Source organism: Xiphias gladius, chromosome 24, assembly GCF_016859285.1.
Source record: "Xiphias gladius isolate SHS-SW01 ecotype Sanya breed wild chromosome 24, ASM1685928v1, whole genome shotgun sequence".
Lineage (NCBI taxonomy): Eukaryota > Metazoa > Chordata > Actinopteri > Istiophoriformes > Xiphiidae > Xiphias > Xiphias gladius.
In genome coordinates, this window is record NC_053423.1 from 9,764,356 (window position 1) to 9,789,320 (window position 24,965).

General features: G+C 41.4%; 1 protein-coding gene across 1 annotated transcript in view; it reads right to left on the reverse strand.

The window, feature by feature from the left end:
* The window catches only part of rims3 (regulating synaptic membrane exocytosis 3), a 33,250-nt gene extending 10,486 nt beyond the window's left edge, over positions 1-22,764 (reverse strand). Inside the window, exons 1-2 of the mRNA XM_040122789.1 lie at positions 22,660-22,764; positions 10,684-11,009 (exon numbers count right to left, since the gene is read on the reverse strand). Coding sequence (XP_039978723.1) covers positions 10,684-10,948 — 265 coding nt within the window. The 5' untranslated portion in view covers positions 10,949-11,009; positions 22,660-22,764. The remainder of the gene's footprint in view (positions 1-10,683; positions 11,010-22,659) is intronic.
* Positions 22,765-24,965: the final 2,201 nt, after the last annotated feature.

The following is a 24,965-nucleotide window of genomic DNA, read 5'->3' on the forward strand; positions in this document are numbered from 1 at the left end:
TTTCCCTTTGTCATTATGGGTTACTGAGTGTAGATTGATGGGCAAAAATGACAATTTTATCTATTTAAAATTAAATCTACAACTCAATAAAATGTGCAAAAAGTGCAGGGGTGTGAATACTATCCAAAGCCACATTGCATAGAAGAAGAAATTACAATTCGACAATTTTTATCAACAAAGGTAAACAAAGGTTAACAAAGGTATAGTTTAACATTTTTGGAATTACATTTATTCGCTTTCTTTCTGAGAGTAAGTTGAGAGGATTTATACCACTCTCTGTGTATCGTAAGTAAAATTAAGCCACAGCCAGCAGCCAAAGAATAATACTTATTCTTTGGCTGCTAGCTATAACTTATACATGTTATATCTTGTTCATTGAATATGTTTAAATCACAAAAATCTGAGTACCATATGTGTGCATTTTAATGTGTGTGTGCGCTAGCATCTGGAGGTATCTATGTCCTTTGTTGCAAATTATTGAACCTAAAAAAAGGGTTTTTTTTCCTTACATCTAAACTCACTCATGAACTCATGAAGCCTGCTCACACCAGAGAGTGGCACAGCGAAGTTAATCTGCGCGTCTTTGTCAAATATTTGTAAGATAAGCACTAACATGCTAGCCAGCCAAGACTTGGTAGCTCTATTCAGTCACAATATAGATATCTGAGCTTCTTTTCATTTTCCCTGTGCACTAAGCCATTTACAAATACTACAATATATAACATAATATTAATAATTATAATAAAAGGTTTATTGATAGCTTACTAACTGTCAGTTGACAAGCACGATAGCTTGGTCGCTAACAGGGCAATAAGGTCACACAAGTTTATTCAAAGATGTATTTGCATCATCAGCTTCTGCCTCATAATTGTCTCCAACAGTTTACACTTCAACAGAAAAGATTAGATAAAAGTGGATGGTGCGACAGAGCTAATAAGCTACGAAAGCCTACACCATTTTGGACCAGCTCTCCGGTCAGTATTGTCAAGGCTCACTATTGGCACAAATTTGTTGGTCAAAGTTCACCAAAGTTTCAAAAAAAATAAATGTCGGGTTTACTTCAGCCCTGCAAGCAAAACTACTCACGGCAATTTTATTAAAAATCAATCAACTGACTTTTCAATGAAATTTTGCTATCTTAAATGCTGGTGTGATCAGGCCTTAACAAGCGACCTTACGATGACAGCAAGACTACAGAAAATCACTGGTGCTGGTTGGCGGATTTTGTTACTTTTGACCAGAGTCAGGCTAGTTGTTTCCCCAGCTTCCAGTCTTTGTGCTAAGCTAAAATAAAAAGTTACTGGCTGTAGCTTCATATTTACTGTACAGACATATGAGATCTTCTCGTCTAACTCTCAGCAAGAAAGCGAATGAGCATATTTCCCAAATTGTCAAGCTATTCTTTGAATATAAAGGTTGCATCAGATCGTAGGTGCAGTGGACAAAAACTCTGATCAGTTCACAACTGGCTGAGAGACAGTGTAAACGCAGAAGCTACACCCATAAGCATATGTACAGACATAACAGTAGGTATACAAGCACAAAGAAAGAAAGATTTACGGTTGAATGGTTCACCAATCTGTCTGGCTAAGAATAGAGCATAGAGCATGGAGAAGTCAGCAGGCAAGATTGAGAAAACATGATAGACACTCTGAGTTAAAGTGAGAGAGCAAAAGAAATGGAGATGAAGGGAGGAGAGATAAAGGAGAGGGAAAATTAAGATGTCAGTGAGCTGGGGGAAACACAAAGAGGGTGATGAGGGAGTATGGCAAGTGGTGAGATAAGGAACAGAGAGGGAAAAAAGTGATTGCCGCTCAGCTTAGCTGGTGTTTGGTAGCCTCTAAAAGCACCAGTGGGGAAGAGAAAGCTTTTAGAGACATGAGAAAGGTTTCAGGAGAGCCAGTGAGTCAATACGCCTCAAAAGAAAAATTAGTTGGTGGAGCAGGAGGTGAGGTGAGGGACACAACAGAGCAGCAGTCTCACCTGAAATAGCAGCTCAGAAGACAAAAGGAGGTTTTTTTGATTAGTCATAGTGGATATGAATAGCTCATGTGTAGTCATCCTGTGAAACAGCTATTATTATGAGAGGGCAGTTGAAGTGTTACCATGGTTCATATGCTGCAGAGATTCAACAGCTCCCACTGTTACTATTCTAACAATTCATAGCTTTTTTTATCCAGTGTTGCTCATTGATTTCATATGCTTTTCTGAGCTGTCTTGATATGCAAGAATTTCTCTTTAGGGGTGAGTTTTCCCTCAAAGGATCTGATCACCGTAAGGTTTCCAAAATGTCTCTGCCAAAATTCTTTAAGTGTGTTTCGTAGCTGTTACTCAGAAAAAGAGCTAGAAGTAGGGCATAAGTGAGTCACCCCGAAAACACCCTGAGTACTACAATGCCAGGTCTATTCTGTGGTCCACTTTACACAGTGTAAAACACATGTAGATGATGACTGTTTTTAACAGTGGACATACTAGTCTGTGGCCTTTTAATGCATTATTGTTGGATTTCATCCCTGATGACTTTAATTTCCCTCAATATCATAAAATCAGCTATCATTATAAGTAGAACTGCAACCTACATTGAAACATACAAAACAGTGTACACAATTGCCATAATAGTGAAGAATACTTATAGGAGGCTGTAATTTAAAAACCTTTTTGGAAAAAGACTTCAGCTATAGTATACAAATTAATTCAAACAAGCAAGGGGGGCATCTGTACACATTATGAAATTGTAGTACTGTTTGGAGAATTGTGTTTGGGTTGGTGGTGGACTGTGTCTAGAACTGATAACCCAGCACATTTTACTTATTTTGGGATAGAAACAGACACTCAATAGCTATCTCCCCTCTGCATCACATCAGCCGTTCCTGCAGAGCTATCTCGGTGTGGGGGAACACAATGTTCCCATTGCAAGTATTCAGGAAACTAAAAAGACTTCTTACGTACGCTGTACTGCAAATGATTAAAGTAGAGCTTGTCCTGTCAACAGTCAAAGATATTAGCCCCGTTCTTTGTTATCAGTAGTTACAGGAACTGCAGGCTAACGTTAGCTAACGAAACACCACAGTAATACATGTAAATGTTAGCTTTACTAAAACGTGCTCTAGTAAGGAATAGCACCAATTAAATATCAGTATGTTCACTTATCTTTAGGGTAACAAGTACTGCTAGCTGGAAATTGTGGGTGCAATTTGCTAGGAGAAAGTTAACTAACAAACAGAAGGGTAACAGTATAATTGCACTTCACATAACTGAGACAGTGTTTAACAACCTTTTTATTAATTAAATTTTATAATGAATACCAAAAACATTAGCCAACTATCCAAACAAGCTCAAAAGCAAACACTGTGCACTTACTCTCTATGAGTTGGCTAAACTGCATCAGACATTCTTCCTGCTTTGTCTCTGGCTAGCTAACATTAGCTCCCCGGCAGGAACAGACTGAATAAAGTAATATCCAAACACTGTTCATACAACTTCCACGGAGATAATATTCTATACTCTTCAACGAACAGAAACAGAGCTCAGATCAGTGTGTAGTATTTTTTTCACCCCTTTCCAAGACATCATGTCTAGATTTGCTACGAGATACAGCTAACCATCCTGCATCACAACACTCCCATAAACAGCGACTGTGTCCGCGTAAACTGCAACTACTTAAGTAACAGACTACGTGACCCAATGCAGCTAATATAGCAGCTATCATGTACGTTACTTGCAAACTTAAAATAACCTTTTTGCGCAAGTTTTAATAACTTTGTTTCCACAAAGTAGACATTTTACACGTCATGAAGCCCTAAAAGAACCACTTACAACAAGTAACCCTTACATACACAGAAGCTCAGATGTACCTTTACTAAAAAAAAGGTACAAATGTAAAGCTCGATCCCAGGTTTTTAAAAATCGATATCATATAATTGAAATAAAAATCACGATTAATCAGGAAATTTTTTTTTTTTCATTCAGCCCTAGTTTTGAGTTTTTGGAGTTGTAAAAGCCACATAGCTTTGATAAATTTGCTCTACACAGACAAAACAAAGCTTACAAAGGTTTTTATAACTTGCTTATCTTGGCATAACAAAACAACAAAACAAAATTCTTGGCACAGTACTGTAGTTTGTGTGAGAATTTTTTTTACAGCTTTTTATGGCAAGGCAAATGAAACAGAAACACCTGGGTTAGTTCATTGAAAGACAAAATAAAACTGAATCAGAAGTAAGGAAAATGGGTTTCTTAACATGACTGGCAATGGTGAAAGCCTCTTCACATATCTTCACTCCCAGGTTGGAGGTAGAGTTACTGTCAGCCAACTCAAAATAATTTGTCTGACAATATTACAACACAGAAATGTGGTTGCAATTGGTCTCAGAGCAAATTTGGAAACAATTTAATAAGCAAACTAACAAGTATTCTATTCTTGTGTCAGACAGTCTCCCTTCTCTGTTTCTGTTTCTTTTTTTGTGTCTCTGGTGTACTTCAGCAGTATCTACAGCAACACAGATATAAACATGCAAAAAGAATAATGATTTACATAAAGAATACTTAAAGGAATTGAAAAGGGAGGTTGAGAAAAGGAGAGGATGAGCGTTGAGTGGGCTGACAGAGCTAAATGGAGCAGAAAAGACTGAGGTGATTGAGTGTGAATGTGCACCAGCCAAACACAACAAACATGCGTGCACACGGACACACACACACACACGGACACACACACACACGGACACACACACAGACACACAAACACACTGTATGTATATGCTGCAGACTGGGGGGGCTTGGAGCTGAAGCCTTTCACTGGGACGCTCACCAAAAACACACAAAAAACAGACACACATCCACGCCTGGTTTCCTTTATTCTAACTCTCCTGGTGCACTGCATCTCATCCATGGCCCTTGTTTCTCTGCAAGCCGCGTCCCTCTGTGCAGACTGACAGTGTACTGGAAGCCGCTCTGCTAGCTCTGTTTTCACAGTCATGGATAAACCTGCTCAGGAGATAAGACCGTGTTCAACAGAGGAGTGACTCACCCATTAAACCCAGTGTGTGTGTGTGTGTGTGTGTGTGTGTGTGTATGGCTGTGTGTGTGTGCTTTCTGCTCACCGATACTAATAATAGCAGGTAATAAATAGAACATAGACAGAACCAAAATGCCATCCCTAACACTCGCCTGTTACAAAACCTAGAATAATGAGACAATGACAGTGGGAGTCAGGGCTATGAATGGAATAACATGAGGAAAGCTGAGATGCATTATGGAAGTCTAACATACATTATGTCTATGGGAATGCATGAAAAATATTCTGTATCAAATATAAGGATCTAAACATGGAAAGACACCAGTTTGGTGGGAGTGTACTGTATATTGCAACCACCTGAAGGAACGTATCTAATCTTATCCTCTATGCTACCTGTATTTTGTTAGTGTTCATGTTTATAAGGTTTTTTTCGTTATCTTACATCTCTATTCTGTGATGTCTGTAATGTTGATGCCTTTATTCACATGGCAGTGTGAATGAGACAGAGACAGGTGAGCGGGATATTAATTGGGACTAGAGATGTCGCAATATGTTGTGGCACAATGAAATGGTATAAAAAGTGCATTTGAGCTGCAAAATGGATTGTCAATGTTAAATAAATCTGAAGAGTAATGACTCCCTAATGTTACAATTTTTTTTTTCATGGAAACACCAGAGGGCAGAATTAAATGGCATCCATTAACACTTACAACTGTCAGAGGTCTAAGCAGCTGTCTGAAAATGTTGACAAGGCTACAGTCTTTAAAGTGTCCTATTTTAGACATACAATCAGTCACTCAGTTCAGACATTTACTCTATTCTTTTTGCATCTGCAATAAAACCAGTTTTGGACAGTGATAATTTGCTTTAATTCTTGTGGTGTTACCTTCTCATGGTGGAGAAACGTGTGTGTCTGAAAGATCTAGATCTAGAGAGCTATGCCTAATGGAGTTTTTTTCTCTCAGAGGGTTTAACCCGGATTGTTCTCAAGTAAAGGGCCCTACGAAAGACAGAGCACAGGCCCTCCAGGTTAGGGGGAGAGCACCACTTCCATGCCATGAGGAGATTCTTCTCAAGTTTCAAGTGACTGTATGAACAACCCCGGTGAAAGCCTGCTGGAAACCAGGGGTGCACAAAGAATCTACTATGGCCAAAAACCCTGAGTCACCTAGGAAAAGTGAACATCCGAAAAATGTATGAGACATCCAAGACAGCCCAAGTTGTCAGTGAGATGAGGAAATACCACCTTGATATACCCAGTTATAAGTCAATGCCGACTGTCTCATTTATTTGGGGCATGAAAATGACACACGCCGTGTAGCCATTGCAGTGTGAGGAGAAGAAGCCAAGACCATCCTCGAGTGGGAACCAATGGGCAAAAGAATGATTAGAGACGACTGCAATGGCTGGGCCATGTGCTTGAATTGCAGGAAGATTACATTCCAAAATTCGCTCTGAGATGGACTCTTCTAGGCGAAAGAAAACCTGGAAGACCAGAAATGACCTGGTGCAGAACTGTAATTGACGAGTTAGCTAGTTTCCAAGGATAGGGAACAAGGGTGGAAGCACATTGTAGTCTTTACTTAACAGGGCACAAAGAGGATGTCGCAGGCAATAGTTTGTTTTCAAGTAGTTTGTTAAAAATATTGTATCAAACCATGAACACTGTGGTTTTTATCATACCAAACTGTGAGCTAATTGTGTTGTTACATCCCTAATGACGACTACTGTAAAAGGCAAGAATACTAGACAGTAATCAAGTCAAAGTTATCAAAGGTTCTGAGCCTAATAAGAACCCCAGATGAGAAACACTTTAATTTTTTTGGAGAGATTACAGCTGCATTTTGAAATAAAACTATTTGAAAATGAAAATAACTAACACCTCTATTTTCCAGGGGGCATAACATTAGCCGTTTTTTACAGTTTGAAAATGACGTTATTTTGCAAAATAACATGCAATTTTTGCTTAGGCAAGTCGACAAAAACACTACTTTGCTTGCATAAGAGCTTACCAGGACAGATTTTGCTGATAGTTGGAGGTTGACGAGATCCAATTCAAAAAATGGAGCATGGCTAGAACATACCCTGCAGAAACTCGGACACAATAACAACACCATAACCACATTACCTCTTAATAGTGCTTTAATAGTGAGACGCTGACATATTCTCCCACTGTCTCCGTTCACTTTGTCTTTCTTACATCTTTGTGTCTCTATCAGCCACCTCAGTGCTCAGTCACTTTTTCTATTACCCCCATAAATTGTTTTGTCCCTGCCCATCAATCTTATTATTTAGGGTAGAGCAAGCCACCAGTAGAAACAGATTTTTACTTACTAGCTAGAGGACTATGTTTTTTATCTTAAAAGATAAAAATCATTGACAGATGATCAGTTTGCCTTCGATTTACGGAATAATTTCCATTCCTTTTTCCCTTTCTTGCATCCAAAGTCCCAAATTACTTCCCTCTCACATTCCCTCTTCTCTTGGGACCAATTCAACTTGTGGCTTATCAGTTACTAGGTGACCAACCAAGTGAAGCAGGGGGCCAGCACCTGGCCACTCGGGACATGGAGCACTGACAGCTGGCCAAATTGGGCCATTAATGACCTCCAGGAAGGAACACAGAGAGGACCCTAAATCGAACTTGACCAAGCAGGGAGGAATCTTTGACTGTCACTCTGTTCATTTGTCTATGCGACCTTCTGTCAGTCTGTCTGGCTGTGTCGGTCACCTGTCTAATTGTATGCACCCATTTTTTGCCTCCAGCTGGTGTAAGTAATCAGGTAAGGAAAACAACAGATTAAGGTAGCCCATTTTGGCCTCACTGGGACATTAAGTAAACAACCTTGTTTGTCTCCAGAAACTAAGCTTAACTTAGTAAAGTTGTAAGTGCCAGTTCCTAGTAGGGCGGTGACATAATCATGATGTTGAAGAAATTACATAAAACACCTGGATTGTGATTCATTTTACACATAAATCAAGTTAAATGTGGACTGCCTGAATCTACCTCACAATATTTAGTTTAGGGATGCACTGACCTCACTTTTTCCGATAAACTTTTGTTAAAAATGACTGTTACAAATTAGCTCTCTGCATTAAATGAATGGAGCAGAACTGAAATTATTGGATTGGTCACGTCTGGCTGATAAGGTCATTATCAGGGCCGCTACCAAGCCGTTCAGTTATATTTCATTCTCAAGCTCAGTTCGTCAGAGGTAGGTTTGCATCACAACCCTACCTGTTGTGGCCAAGAGGAAACTATCATGCAGGAGGAGCTGAAGATGGTACTGCTATGGTAAGGCGAGATGCAGTACGGATGGAAAAAGAGGGAGCGTCGCATGATACTGTGATTTTGTTCCAGGCGCGATGTGTTCCTCTGGCAGCTGAGAACATCTAAATTTAGACACACCCCTCGTCTCCCCTTCCTCGTCTCTACATCCTCGGCCCCTCCTAGGCTCCTCATCCACACTTTCCCCTCCATTGTGCTCTCCTCACCACCACAAACACAGACACATGAAAGCCCCTGTGGTGAAAATATCGGCAGCTCAGCCTGCGACAGACAAGAGTCAGCTGTGCCTGAGTGCGCAGAGCCCTTTTTGTGTGTTTCTGTGTGTGTACTGAGTACTGGAGCAACAGCTATCTCGAACTGATGGATGCCAAAAACAGGTAATGATACAGGATAATGATTCAGGATTTAGGAGGGTGTGTGTGCATGTGAGGGACTGTGTGTGTTCCTGTGTGCACTGCCTCTATGGCGATCATGTCAGAGCTGGCATGAGAACATGTATGAAATAAATTCATGCTTTTTCATTTTCAACTTCATTTTTTTATGTTATTCCATATTCCTCTGCTTTCCTCCAAAATAGTCACTTTCTTTTTCATTTTCAGCGTTCACCCATCAATTCAAAGATGTCAGTGTTAAGAGACAAAAGCAAAACTGCCCAGTCTTGCTATATTTACTTCATACAACCACAGTTCAATGAAGAAATGTACCAAGGAGATTGAATTTATGTTGAAAATTCATTTCGGTGAGATGAGGACAGAGGACAAATATCCTTCCCTATGCCACCAAATCTGACTCATATTAAGTGTTGTGTCAGTAAAGCAGAACAGATCAGGATGGGCTGTAGTCAGAGGATGAACATCCTGAACATCCAAGAACCAGGCCTGGGTGTCAAATATTTTTTGAGAGATTATTATTATAAAGACAAAAAACAGTAAATTTTCACATTTTGAACCAGTTAACCTTAGGCTTTTTTGTTATACAATTATAGATGATCTTTTTTTTTTATAGAATAATATGTTTATATACACCTGAAACTAAGGACATGAAAAAAGTACAATTCTGGTATCGGTACAGAGAGATATCTTAATGGTACCAGTCTTGAAAAATTTCAAACAGTACCCAGCCCACTTACACAAAGCAGAAAGCTTCAGCTCTTGTAATACAACTCAACGTTTTCAAAGAATTAAGACACACATACTGTACAGACACAAAGTGAGCAAGCAAGCAGAGAGACTCGTGTAGATATGGACACACTGTTACAGTTCAGTGTACTGGAAGGAGAAACTGAATGTGCTAAGAGGATGTGGGGGAGCTGAACAACGTGTTTGTTATTGACAGACAGAAGAACAAAGAAAATATTTAACTGCACTGAAATGAGTTGCATCCCCTGCCCCTCCTGGCCCTGCCTCTCAGCCTTTACCAAGCCTCAATGTGTGACGTGTTTTTTCTATTTCCCACCAGGAATGAGTGGGTTTGTGTTTGCCACTGAGGTGCAAAGTGAGAAAAACTTTTTTTGCAGTATCTGTAATTATACCCCACAGGAGACATATTAGAACACAGCATCAGTATCATTGCCATACAGCCACCATGCGTACTAGCTGCTACTGCAGCAAACCCACTTCAACACACAATGATGCTCACAACAGTGTTGTAACATTTAAAAATGACTCACCACAAACACATGACACCACAAAAGGTAAAGCCACAGAGAGCTTGTTGAAAAGGATATTATAGGTATTATAACTGAGGCAGAACACAACCAAAAACCCTTCGGAATGGATTATGCTGATGATGTTGTGTAAACACTCAAATAATCACTGTTCTGTTGGACCAGTAGTAGTATGAGTTTAACAATTTATCTGCAGCAGGAAAGAATTTAATAATTTGAAAGGCACGTGGGATATTTTGTAATGTTAAAACCAAGCCAGGAGGGTAACGACGATAAATATCTTGCCTATTAAAAATTCAGTCATCATTTGGGGAAAACAATACGATTTGCAGCTAGATATCCACAAACTTTAGAAACTACGATTAAGTAGACAAAAGCAAAGTGAAGCTAAGGGGAGAGAAGACAGAGGAGAAATAGAACAAGGACAAGGGAGAGGAAAACTGTTGAGCTGAGAATGAAAAGAACAGAAGAAGGGGAAAAAAAGGAGACAGGAACAAAGGGAGTTTCGAGTCTCATTGACCTAGCTGAAATGGCGAGAATGGGGAAAATGGAGAAAAAAGAAAAATATCTTGGTACAAAGAGAATTTAAGAAATGGGCATACATAAGTAATAAAAATGAATAATCGGAATTAAAAGAGATAGAAATAGAAGCATGGGGTAAAAAATCTATTTCAGAATTTACATCCAACAAAAGTATTTAAACTGTAATCTGACCTTGCTGATTGAGCTGCTGTGTGCTCTTGCTCCACTGCGACAACCCCACGATAGCCACCATCTTGGCACCCAGACTGGAGCGCCGCTTCTTGTTGCCCGCCAAAGATGCGGAGTCTGAGCCTCCGCTGCCGGGACTCTTCTCCAGGCTGTACATGGCCCCTGAGATGCTGGAGGAGCGCACCACATTCCGGGCCGCCGCACTCAGCCCGCTCAGGCCGCTCATCCCACCCGGGCTGGGCACCTCCACAGTGCTGCTGAGCATCATCGTCCCGCTGGACTGGAGGGCCGATGGGCTGGGAGGGGAGGGCCGGACAGTTGGACCGGGGCTGAGGAAAGAAGATGAGAGAGGCCAAGAAAAGAAAAATTAGGTGAGTGTTGAAGTACAGACTGGAGGTTGAAGTTGGGAGGGGTAGAACAGCTCAAATAAAAGGACGTCTTGATGTGCAGAGTGTCTGATGAAATACAGTCTAATAGTTTGTCTTACAGCTGCAGTAGCTCCTCGGGGCTGAAGGACACTGATTTTAAATTTCAACCACATTTTGGTTTGCAGTTTAAGTCCCCACTTATTGCAGAGGCAGCAGAAATGACTTCCTACACCATAAAAAGACAAATTAAAAGTGAAAAGCCCTGGAAAGTCTTTTTGATCTCCAATAGTTTTGCAAACTGAGAAAACAAATAACACAAAGGTCAGCAGGCGAGGACAGTGCAGATGGCAGCAGAGTGTTCAAGTGAGATATGAAATATCTCCAGACACACACACACACACACACACACACACACACACACACACACACACACACAAATGTCACGGCTGGCCTGCTGTTGAGGGGTGACCCTGTCAGCTGGTATTTGTCTAATGTGTTATTTTGGAATCTTATTCTGTGTCTGACCTTAAACAGTGACAGATGATAAACTCTACAGCTCAAATCATCACTGGGTGGCTGAATACTCACAGGATACCAGTGTGTGTGCATACATGCGCCAATCTAACTGATGGACACAGGGGCCTTTGGTTGCAGAGGTACAACTCTCACGAGCTTTTCCTACTGTGACATGTCACAATGACTCCAGTATTGTTTATATTCAACATCCCTTTCACTGTATATTTCTCTCTATCACCCGGCCATCTCCCTCTTCTCCCCCATACTCCTTTACTTCTCTCTCTCCTAACATCAGAGTAATTATAAAGAGGATAAACCAACAGCCCGAGGGCACATGAAATATGTAAATACAACTCTGACCAACATCATGCATCTTTTTAATATTTCTCTTTCTTCACTACTCTTTTTTCATATAATTTCTCTTTCCACCTGCTCCCTCACTTGGTTTATCATTAGAACCCCTGCTTTTTTTTTTTGGTCTTCTTCTCTTGTTTTTGTACACAGAAAGTACAGCAATGCAGTCTTTTGCTGTCCCAGAACGTATTTAATAAGTGGCTTACAAAAAATGGTGTTGATGCCACAAGTCCAGCTCAGGTGGTACAAACTTTTCATCACCCTGACAACATTAGCATGATCATTTAACTAGACTAAAGGTCTACAACCGTGCTAGAAATTCTGTGAGGCTTTACATAGGCATAGCGGTGCTTTGAGCCTAAATGCTAATGCTAGTCATGCTCACAATAACAATGCTAACATGCTGGTATTTAGCAGGTATAATGTTTATCGCATTCACCATCTTAGTTTAGCATGTTAGCATGCTAACATTTCCTAATTAGCATTAGCATGGGTACAGCTAGTGTTGAAGATAATGTCCTTAGTTCTGCAAGTATTTGGTCATAAACCAAAGAATTGACCAAACTGATATTTTGACCTGATGATCAAGGGATCATCAGGTCAAAGTCGCTTCAAAATTTCATCGTAATCCCCACAATACAGATATTTCAGTCTGGACCAAAGTGGTGGACCAAATGATCAACCAACTTGCAGTGCCATCTCGCTAGCATGGCTAAATGACATCGGCTTTCAAACTGCACTCAGCCGGATATCACAAGTGGTTAGTGCACAAAATTCTTTATGCCACTAAAACACTGCCGTAGCTGGAGATCATGAATTATACGTATAAAGTACAGTGAAGCTGCCCTTAATACGTATTTCGAATTGAAGACTCAAATGTAAATGTACTGTGCTTCAGATGTCTCTGTAAATCACCATCGTTGCCCTGGTTTATCACGCTACCACGTCGCTGATTCTTACTGCTTAAAAAAAACTTCTGACCGGCACTTTTTGAAGCAATGAATTTAGTATGACCACAATAACCAAAGTAGGTGCTATTGTGGAACTTGAACTGATGTAGCAAAGGGCAAATTTTGGCATTGTGTGATGAAACTCATAATAATTGCCAAGGAGGAGGAGGGGGAAGGCTGAATGCTTTGCACAGAACTGCTGTAGGGACATTTGTTATGAAAAGAGGAGTGAAGGGAAAGAAAGAAGAAGAAAGGAGAGATAGGGGCTAGAAACTTGAAATTTAGGTGAGCCTATATGCCCTCATTTTCTTCACCTCTCTTATTCTCCTTCCCTCCCTTCCCTGCTCTCCCTCTCTTTTCTATTCCAGCCCATGTGCACTCCTCTCAAGCTCTCTGGGGGGCCTCTGTACTTTGAACGAGAAGAGCAGGACAAAATGAAGATAGGGGAGGGACTTAGAAGGCTACGAGAGAAGGGAGATAAAGAGAATAAAATTTCGGCTTTCAGAGAGGCATGAGGACAGAAAAGAACAAGTGAGTGATGATGAAAAAGAAGAAGGAGTGAGGGAGGACGGAGGACAGGGAAAGAAACGTGGGAGGAGAGGCTGATTCAATATGAATGGAGAAAAATACTGCAGGAAGCTGGGGCCTGATCTCTGAGAAATAATGGAGTGAAAGCAAGAGAAGGAGAAGAATATGACACTGATAGTGACAACAAATGAGAAATGCGTCCTTTTCTCTTTTCCTATTAATGATGAGATCCCCTGTCTGCGTCTGTGTGTGTATGTGTGTGTCTCTGGCTAAGGACATGCTCCAAATTGACGCAGGGTGAACTGAAGTGTACTTTATATAGTATACAGTATATATGTTTTACCCGGAGGACAACTACACTGACAAGTGACACTGATAAGTATATTGGTTTCATATCCGCAGAACTAAAGTTTCATTGCCTACTTGCGAGTTTGACATGCAGAGATTCGTCCAGTGAAAGGAATACTTCAACATTTTGTGAAATATGCTTATTTGTTTTCTTATGCTATGAAGCCAGAGCCAAGAGACGGTTAGCTGAGCTTAACATAGGATACAGACTGGAAGCAGAGGGAATCAGTTCGGTTGGCTCTGTCCAATCAACAAAAACCCAAAACCCTGCACATAACCACCCATAAAACCGCAAGTTGTCATTTTTACACTTTGGCTTTTGTATGGTTTAAAAAAAAAAAAGATTTTCCTTGATGAGCTTTAGCAGTGGTGGTTGCTTCATATATACTGTACAGATATGAGAGTGGTATAGATCTTCTCGTCTAGCTCTCAGGAAGAAGGCTTATTTCCCAAAATGTATTTTCCAAAAAGTAGGATTTCAAATCTCGACCTTAGTGGCGGCTAACCAGAGAACATTCGTATGAATTCTTTCTTTAATGATTTGTTTTGAAAGCCCTGAAAAACTACCTATTTTGTTGCGATTGCAGCAACATCTTGACTCAACTTACATTTTCCTCGTTTGTTGTGGATCCTTTTTCCTACAAGACAGCTTGATGCTGTCAAACGTTCTGGAACAATTAGTAAGCAGCCACTGAGTTGAGAAATTACCTATTTTGCTGTTAAAGTATGAGGATATTTTGGTTTTAGCACGTTAGAAGGGGCACGTTTTGTATTTATATTCTAATTATGAAGAATTTATTCTTGGGCAGCCGACTCAGTTGAGAAAAATATTTAAATTACAAAGCGGAGTAGTGCAATTTCCCAATCTTGAGAAACTGTTTTGGAGTTTTTGTATTTGACTTATTCTTTGGAGTAAAGCATTTTCCAATGTTTAATCAGTTTCTTATCTTGTGCTGTTTAACCTCCATAGTTTATAAATCAAGGCAGAATATTTTATTTCAAGTGGGGAGTGTAGCAGCCCTGTCAATGTTAAGTTTACAAGTCTATCAATCTCTAAAATCTGCAGTGTCAATATCGAGGATGGCACCATGTACCTGTCCCCATATAGTGATTCGCTGGACCTGGAGCCCATCTATCTTCATCTCTGTGCCAGACAGCTCCCCTGCCTTATGTCTCTGTGCTGTCTAACTTCTCATCTCAGAGCTCATTTATTTCTCTTCCCGTCAGCAAACTGCCCCCCCCCCCCAGCAAGCCTGGTAGCTATCAACTCCTCCTCCACACCTCAACAGCACCCATCTCCAACCCACGCCGACCCCTGCTGTGTAAGATCAGGCTTCTTAATTTGTCTGACTGTTAGTGTTTGAGAGCAAGAAAAATCCAAACTTCAGGGCAAGCAAAAAGTTTAAATGGATTAAACTGGAAAAGCCAAAAAAGCACCAGTAAATTTTGTATAAAAGACTAAATGCCCCGAACGGTTGGAGTGTCCTCTGATTTCAAACTTGGCAAGCTATAGTGTAAAAGACCAAAAAACATGAACTTCAGTGTGATTCAGCCAAGCATGACTGGCTACAGTCAGTATATCGTACTTGTAAGCTGATGCAGAGGAACAGAAGAGTGAAAACATGATTTCTCCTTTCAGTTACTCCCATAAACACAAATGCCACAACCTTGTAATTAGATACGGCTGAGCGATCCATTAATGGTCTCTTTAAAGCTGCTCTCTAGTATGCAGGCCACACTGCCACTGCCGGTCTGTTAATTAACCTACAATTTGGCTACGAAGTAGATGACAAAGATATACTGTTGGTCTGAGAGCCTTGTCAGGAAACAAACAATAGAAAGCCAAGGTGAATCCTTCTAATAATAAATCTGAACATAAAGTTGAACCAATAAACAGTAAACTCTGTCTTCTTGCCATTTTAACTTGTTCTTATTCATTGGTTTTAAATATTTTGAATGTGTTTTTACTTACTGAATACACTTATTGCTTATACTGTTGGGTGTTACTTTCTCTAGTTGATCATTTTTTGTGTTTGTTGTTGGAGTGCCGAGTGTTTTTGGCTGGTTCAAGCCAAATTTCCCACGTGGGACAGTGAAGAGTGAACTGAGCTGAATCATAGCTAAGTTAACTGAAAAAATAAAAATAAAATAATTAAAAATATCTGTCAGCAATTTTCTGTTGTCATCAGTCAAATGTCCTCGGATATTTAAATTCCAAATGATCAGCAGTTTATCTTACTGAATGAGATCTGTCTTGACTATTGAGTTGTCACATGTGGTTACCTGAATGTCAAGTGTTTACCTCAAAAGAAGCTGTGTGTCATTCTTAATTTGATAAAGGTCCTCCTGCCTGAAACACAGTACCGTATTTTTAATTAAATTAAGGATCTGATATTTTTCTGACCGGCCAAGTGTGCTTCCATCATTTCTCCCAGGTGACTGCTGACTAGATTGTCAATCTCTCTGAAGAGAAGGTATGAGAACACGACAAAAGGACGTTTGAAAAGATAAAATTGGTGTGGGTATCAGAGTATCTTTCCCCTACAACATTTATGAAACTGCACATTCTAATAATAACAGTTTTTGTTTTTACATATTATATCGCAGACATGTCGTGTACATGCAACTTGCAAAAATAGCAAGAATTACACAGAAATTCATGATGAACACACCGGCAGTACACGCAGGAGCTATAATGCACTTCCTGCTGAGGCTACCATGGAAACTTCCCATGTTATGATACTGTATGTGTCTGCCCGCTGCCTGCTGCTATTGTTTTTGGCCTGGTGTTGTATGTGTATGCGTGTCTGTGTGTGTGTGTGTGTGTGTGTGTGTGAGGCTGCTGAATGTCTCTAATTATAAGAGGTCTCTTAAGCCGAGAAAACAGAAGGCTGGTTTTGCCGCTACACACGCACAGAGGACAGTAAGAGTGCCAGGCCGTGGGATGACTGAGAGCCAAATGGATCACACACACAAAATCCCACACAGAGAAACCCAGCATAGTGCAAACACACATATGCTCCACTGAATGTACGTGCCAGAGCGTGGCAGAAGAAAGAGCCATAATATTGAATGACAGAGGGCGTTGATACTGATGTCTTGGCTGATGGACTTGAATTAACATCCAAATCCTCTGTAAAACACTCAGCTCTGACACGGATTAGATTTCAGTGTCACACTGACTGAGAGTTCAGTGTATCAGAAAGAAAGTGACCAGATACTGTCACAGCGCCATTAAATATTCACAAATTTCCTATTTCACACTTTGCAGGGCAAATTATGCCTTGTGAACACACACACATACAAAACTGAATCAAACGCTAAAAGGCATGAAATGAACAGAAAACAGAGTTCATAAGGAGCTTTCGCTTTGCCTCTCCCATTGGCCCAATCCCATTTTTATCCAATAAAATCTTTAATGAGGTGAGTCATTGAGTCACTCCTGCTACATCACCTTGTGACAGCAGACATAAATCTGATCCGTCACACCATGTTTTCACACAAAACTACCTGAGTCACAATGAATAAGGCACGGCAGGGAAGCAAAGATTTGCATTTTCTCTATCAGAACTACAATTAAAGGGTTAAATTAGCCTGTTTGAGGTTGTTAAAATGTAATATGGTTTTGAAATGCTCAATTAAAATGCGCAGCACACAGCTGTGACCTGTGATGTAGCAGTAAACAAACAGAGGGACAAGGCATTATGTCTTCTTATCATAAGGCAAATAACAGTGTATGACAAACATCTATCTTTTTCTGTGAAAGACCACTTGTCATTAAACCAAAATTGATTATAGGGCTTATTTAATACATACTTGAATTATGTATGACACTAAGACAACTACTGGTTGTGTTTAACTGCATCTGCTCAGCAAGATGAAGGAGCACAAAAACTACAGCTAGTACTTTAGCACGCTGCTTCATTTAATTGTTTTTGTTACGATAATAAAGTTTTTTTTGTTATTATAGTTTTTTATGAGAACTGCACATTTAAGCCTAAATTCCATAACATCTTTTCTCAATAAAAATAATAAACACATGTTAGCAATATACATATTTGTGAACTGGTTGCTAATGTTTTGGAATTAGAGCAACAAATTGCTACGACAAAGTCCAGTGGGTCAAGAAACACGAGCAGTCGGAGAAAGGTCGCAAACCAGCCAAGCTAAGGTAAGTAAGTGAGTCCAGCAGTAATGTATTAATCCACTTCTTATGAAAACTGTGTGCTGGCAATACTACACCAAATATGATTATTCAAAATGGAACTTGGAAGTCAACTCAAGTAACATCTTTAGTCCTCACCTTTTTTTTCCAAATACGTTTATTTAACATGAAGGTTTGTTTAAAACCTGTGTGATTGTCTGACTCCTCATGTTTCTTCCCATATTAGACCTCTTTTTAGCGATGTTGCTGCAATTCCAAGATCTCAGTAATTAACTTGGTGAGTAGTCTATAATGTACAACTGATGGCCAAACTTAGGTAAATAAAACCTGAGTTGTACTAAACTAGAATTATTCTTTAGTATACTTAATTATGAAAGAGACACTATAGGCTCCACTATAGGCACCATACTGCAGACAGTAAAAGACAAGTGAATGGAGCTTAGCCAGTTTTACCCTCCACCTCTTTTTCCTTCATGGGATGCTAGTTTATGAAGCAGACATAAAGGGAACACACACACAGTTTTTGGAGAGGTAGGTGGTTACTTATTTATAGCAATAACAATTACATGAAATTACTCTACGAAATGCTGGCATGAAGCGACACACACTGATACCCATCACATCACTGCCCTGTGGAGGATCATTTCTTATGTTCCTTCACTCATCCCCAGCGCTTCCCCTATATTCCATGCTAATCCATCCACTGCTGAGCTAGCAACACAATGTTTTGTCTCAGCAGCGAATCAAATATCTCATCCAGGATTTGATCCAACAGCCGTTCGGGAGACCTCTCTCATGTCATCATTTATCACCCCTGGGCAGTCTCACCAGCTAACAGGGCTTCTCTACACACTGCCATGGCAAAACTGGTGTGAAAATGAGACACATCATGTCACTCTCTTATCTTCCCTTCTCCCCGCAGTGACACAGGCTAAACAAAGTCCCTTTAATCGTTTTATTTACTTCATTCGAATGTAAAAGTTGTTTGGGAAAATAAAGTCCAATTCATAACTGTTTCCCTTGGCGCACTACAAAGGTTGACCCTAAATCTCTTCTCTCCCTCGTCTCTCACCGCAACCCGTAATCTGTCCAGTGCTCAACCATTCTCTTTGCGCCCTCTTCTCATTTTCAGCACCATCAAAACAAGGATGGTAAAGTTACTCTGTCAGCAGCAGGGGGATGGAGAGCTGGCAGGAAATAGAAAAATAAAAAGGCAGAGTGGCTGGGCTGGAAGGAAAGTGGGTTAAGAAGGGTGTGATAGATGAGACTGGAAGCTTTCCTGACTCATGGCCTGCTTTCTCTGGTGACTAATGTGGTCAGTGACATCTCTCTCATTACCCCTCCCCCCAACCCCCGCCCCTCGTCGTCCCACCTGGGAGGCTGGTAGCTAGCCCGGGGCAGAGTAGCACACAGGACCTCATCCCATCCCACTTACCATGTCCGGATCACCAAGTCCCAGCTCACACAGCACGGGAGGAGTTGTGCTGTCGGGGGGGGGGGTAAAACAGGCCCGTAGGGACACGGCCCGGGTCAACCAACACATGCCTTTCTGTCATATTTACTTCTAAACCTCTAGAAGGGCTGTGTGCATTGGAACATTATCAGATCCTGCAAGGGGACAAGATAAGAGTTGTATATCTAGCCCTCTGCCTGCTTATGTTTTTAGGACTTCTATCATAGGCTTTTAATCCATTTCTCTCCCATCTTCCTTTTATATGTGACCTCATTTTCGAGTTGCTTGCGTGTTTGAGTGTATGGCTGATCTGTCAGACTGATAAGTGGTCCTTTGGTACAACAGGACATTAGCTAGTCTGAATTATTTGCCAATATACAATGTTATATCATAACCTTGTGAATCACAACACACAATTATGTTGTCTAAATTAAAAATACAAAGTAATTACGAAGTCATATTTCTTCAACGACGACTTATCATGCAGCCCATTGTGGGGAACATAAACTGGTCTAACTGACATGCAATTACCTCAACATAGGGACAGATATGATATACAGTAATAGTGAGAGGTCTTCAAATTATTGTCATATCTCTTCTGTTCTACAGAACATCAATCCCAACAGAAGCAGTTTGATTACACTGTTTATGTATGATTATGACCTACATGATTTTAATGTTTGATGATATACTTAGTCCTTTTATAGGTTAATATTATCATGTAGTGTCGTTGTCTTGGAAGAGAGGGTGCCATACTCTTTCAGGGAAGACACAACTTCCAGCGATATGCATCACAAAAATTCTAACGGACCCAAGCAAAAGCATGAATATTTGAAGTGATGTTTAAGTTTCTTGGGAGATTGAATATTTTATAAATATAGGAGAATTCGATAAATAAATAAGCATAGCAGACTTTTGTCTCCTTCAAAGGTGTTAGGTTAGCACGCAAGTAACCTGCATGCATACAATGGAGGTCACCTTTGCTCCTGCAGCAGCAGCAAACACATATTAGGTGTTGAGTGGAATTGATTTTCTGAGGACTGTTGTTGCAGAGACCAGTACCACTGGTATACTGGCATTTAACTGGATGATCAACCGACACTGTGTACTGAAAAATACAAACTTCAAAAATATAGGTCCAAACCCATACCCTTACTCCGTGATGGATGAATGTGTCTGGATTGGAGTGTGCAAAATAATCTTATTCAAGACTATAGCGTCTCATTAGCAAGTCCAGCTTGAAGTGGAAAGTGACATGCAACACCGACCCGCCATTCAGTTTTCAACCAATCACAGGCACTCTCTTTGATGATACATACCAGTTGGCCAGTGAATTGTGCATTACAGATGGTTGTCCACAAGTGCACACAGCAACATAAGGTGCAACAACACACACATATGAGGATGCACTGAGACCCACACACTGAAGGCTGCTCATTACTATGATAAGTGCCTGCTCTGCCCCTTGTTGGTTTTTATTTCATTTTCATTTCAAAGAAGACCAGGACCATATACAGATCTGAAGTGTGGTCAGATGTGCCTATGCGAGTGCGTGCGTGTGTGTGTGTGTGTGTGTGTGTGGGTGTGTATGTGTGTGCTGCACTGGACTTTGCCTTTGCCCTTTCCAGCTACCAATTTTGAGGAGTGTGTGCGTGTGTGCGTGCGTGCAGGTGAGCAGAGGCTCTTTGATGGAAGATGATACAGTGCATAACAGTCAGGCTGGCCTTTTGAGTAGCCAGCTTATCTGATACTATCTGATGCAGCTCTCGCTACACACAGACACACACACGCACATATATTTCAACCTGGTGAATATTTCAGAAGGGCAGGGATCTGTGAGCCCTCTGAACTTGGGTGCGGCACATCTCAAAGCTGCTTGGTAGCCACACCCATCCAAATGTGGAACTAAACCGTGACACAAATACACGAATATCTCATAAACAGAGATGTGAGCGGTGTGGCAACTTTTTGAGGGTGTTAAAAAGGATTTGATTTTCTTCTCTCCAACTTTCTTTCTACTAATATAGAATGCAAAATTTGTGGAAAATGGCTTCTGCATGTAAATATTGGAGTTCTGCACAAATGGAGATACAGAAGCATGGCTTTCCAAAGCACAGTGTTGAATCTCTTTCCAGCTTTTACTGTCTCAATTCTGTCTCTATGGATTATTCAGAGGATCAAGAATGAGCCAGGCAAGGACTTCAAGAGTTAAGCACATGGATAATTATTCTGTTAAAAAGGGCCAAAGAAGGCCGACTCCTTTAGTGCTGGTTAATGTACACACTCTACTTCACAATCTGTGCTTAACATTAACAATTACACGTGTCAGAAATTTCAAACAGCTAGATTTTCTAATTTTCTTAGCAAGAGTCAGAGAAATCACACAAGAGCCCAAAGATACAGACGTTTGGAGCCCTGTCACTGCCCTGTCACTGCCCCCCATCCGCAGGTGGGGAGCACAGTTTAACCCGAGACCCGGGCATTGTTGTGTTTGTGTCTGCGGTTGCGTGTGTGTGCGGCCATCTGATATAATCTCACACCTCAGCGTGCACTTGGCTTGACCTGAGTGCTGGCATTTCAAAATACGCTCGTTCCCTCCACCAATAGTCCCTCCCTCCCCCTCCCTCTACTGTCACCCTCGCTCACATGCACGCACACAAACAAACACAAATCAAAAAAGGGGTAGCAGTTCAAAGCTGCCTTATCCTGAGGCACCTTTCTCCCCACACAAGCCTCCCACAGATCACCAGCAGAAGCGCACAGTTGACCTCTGACATGGCCCAACTTTCTCCCTGCATGGCTAAATCAATAGAGACAATTAGTTTTCTATTTCTAAAGCAACACTGGAAAAAAATTCCCAATGTCCAAATTCGAAAAATAAAAGCAGACAAAAGGAAGAAAAATTATATTTAGTCTATAAGTATTAAGGTCAGATTACAGTCACTCCATACAGCCTTAATGTGCACTATCATCTACATCATCTCCCTTTAAACAGTTAATGAGATTGACTCTAGTGGGGGAGGTCATAAACCTGTAAGCTGTAAACCACACTGGCAAAGCCATGCTTATGGTGCTACAAAAGTGAGAGTGTAAAAGAGACTGGCCTGTACATTGTGACAATAAAGGCAAATTCAGGTGACTGCACCCGGTGCTAGCCGTGCTCCTCTTACCGCTGATAATCTGCTCTGCTATTACCTGCATTATTCAGAACACCAGTCCGCCGGCGCTGGCGTTGCCCTGCGCGCAAATCGGGCGCTTGGAGCCCTGCAATTAAAATGGGAAAATCGGCGCACTTACCACTTACAGCAGGGAGCGGCGAAGGCAAGGTGTGGGGTCGGAAGTTGTCAAATAACTGTTTGCTTCTGTCGTATCTGTAAGAATGTCATCGTTTGGGTTTTATGTTCGCTGCGCTGGTGCTCTGGCGGCGGTTCGCTGGACGGTTTCTCCGCTCGGCTGCTGCTGGCCACACTGCATCCGAGGCGCGGTGAGAGTCGCGCCGCTTCGGAGAGGAGAGGAGAGGGGAGGAGGAGGAGGAGGAGGAGGGGGGAGGGAGGGATGCGATCGCTCCAGTTGGCCCGGGCGCTCTCAGCGCCATGGCAAACAGCGACAACGTGTGGCCTTGTGAGCGAAGCGTGAGTGAACACGCTGGACCTCGGCTCTCACGCGTGGGGGGGGAAGATGGAGGGATCGAGGCGCATGAGTTTCCTCCGAGTCGGTCCACAGCAGCGGGGTACTTGCGTGACATCCTCTGTCCCCGAAAGCCTGACAAAAACAGCCATTGTAGGCCCACTCTCCATAGCACCTGTAAGCCAGGCTCTCTACATGACTGGGGCAGAGGTGGAGCAACTCCCTGTGCCGCACCCGTGTAGCCTACATGCGTGGAAGGGGAGCGTGTTCGAGCCGAAGTGTGGTGTTAAAGGAATAGTTTGGTATTTTGGGAGAGTTAGACGAGAAGATCGACATCGCTGGCACAGTTATCCTTTAAATCAAAAGCTACAGCGGGAGCCAACAGCTAATTAGCCTATCTTAGCATAGACAGGAAGTCACTGCACCCAGTCAAGAAACAGTCAATAACAACACCCCGTAAAACCACAACTGTCATTCCTTCACTTTGGTTTTTGTATAAATAAACGAACAAGTCCAAACATGCTAGCTCTTGAGCTGCAGTGAATTTTTTCTTTTTCTTTTTTAACCTTTGGACCGAGCTGTTTTCTACACAGCTAGCCAAGCCAACCGCCTGCTGGATGTAGCCCCGTGTAAGTTGACAGGACAGATGCAGGGCTAAGAGTTACATTAATCTTCTCATCGAACTCTCAAGCAAGACAGCGAGCAGGCATGTTTGCCAAAAATGGCAAGCCGTTCCTCTGAGTTGCTCCTCCAAGTCTTCGCCGTTTCGGTCGATACTCTTGAGTCACTGCTGCGTTTCCCCAGACGAACGTGACTGACACATAATGGAGCGGGTCTGTTGCCGCCATTGCACGGGTGGTAATCCAGACGTGGGAAGAATACTGTGCACGCCGAAGCCAAAAAAAATTGAATGTGCAGATGGTGCCTGCTGATAATCAGTATACAATAATTGGGTTCTAAAGGTGTAAGATTTCTTCTGTTATTCAGCAGACCTAAAGATATCTCAACCAAACGTTTCGTCGTTGTCAAGTTTTGGAAACCCGGGAATCTTGATAAACTGGATCATTTCAGAGCAGAGTGCAAAGAAAACAGCTGCTTTTCTCAGGCAACAGTGAACGATTCGCCAAACACACGACTACACTAAATGGGATTTTTAAAGAATTTGGGAAATTGGTGGTAGTTACTAAAGAAATGAAAAGTTGGCTTGTTCTATCCTAGATAGCTGCTAAGCAATCAGGGGCTGCGTTGGCTACAGTATTGGCTTCACAGCCTTGTCGATAGGATGTTCTGTTTTTGAATTGAGTTTTTTCATTTTCCATATTTTATAAAATACAACTTATAGACTCGAAACTTGCTTGAGAAAAGTCATCCATCACATTATTCCCATCAAGGTTACATTATCGTTGTAAAATACACAAATCTTGTGCAATACACAGATGCATATGCATAGACACAGTGTGTCATTGTTTTCCTCTTTGCTTAGAGAACACACAGCATGGTCTGCATACACAGATAAAATTAGTGTAATGGATGTAATGGATGTAATGTAATGTAATTTTCTGCCCAGCCTCTCAGTGCCACTTTAGCTCAAATGATCCAGGCCTCGCCCAGTCTGGTCTCATATACAGCGCATATATAGTCTCTGTCCTGACAGTGTTCACTCACTACGGTGTGTTATTACTGTCACTGTGTTAGGAGAACGCGGTGCCCTTATTCTAATATGAACCCCAAAAAGAAAAAACCCAGGTCCAGACCCATGCAGGTGAAATATGTGCCACTCAGTCACCCATGAGGCAAGCTACTCAAATAGGCATAAATCAGAGGCCTGGGATCAATGCCCTGTTTCCCATAGGTGAACCGATATGGCACAACACAATCAATTCTACCCCGGGATTCATTGTTCCAATTACTAAGCCTCGTTCTCTGCTGCAACGGTAAGGAGGGTCTACTGGAATCAGCCCCCATCAAACATTAAT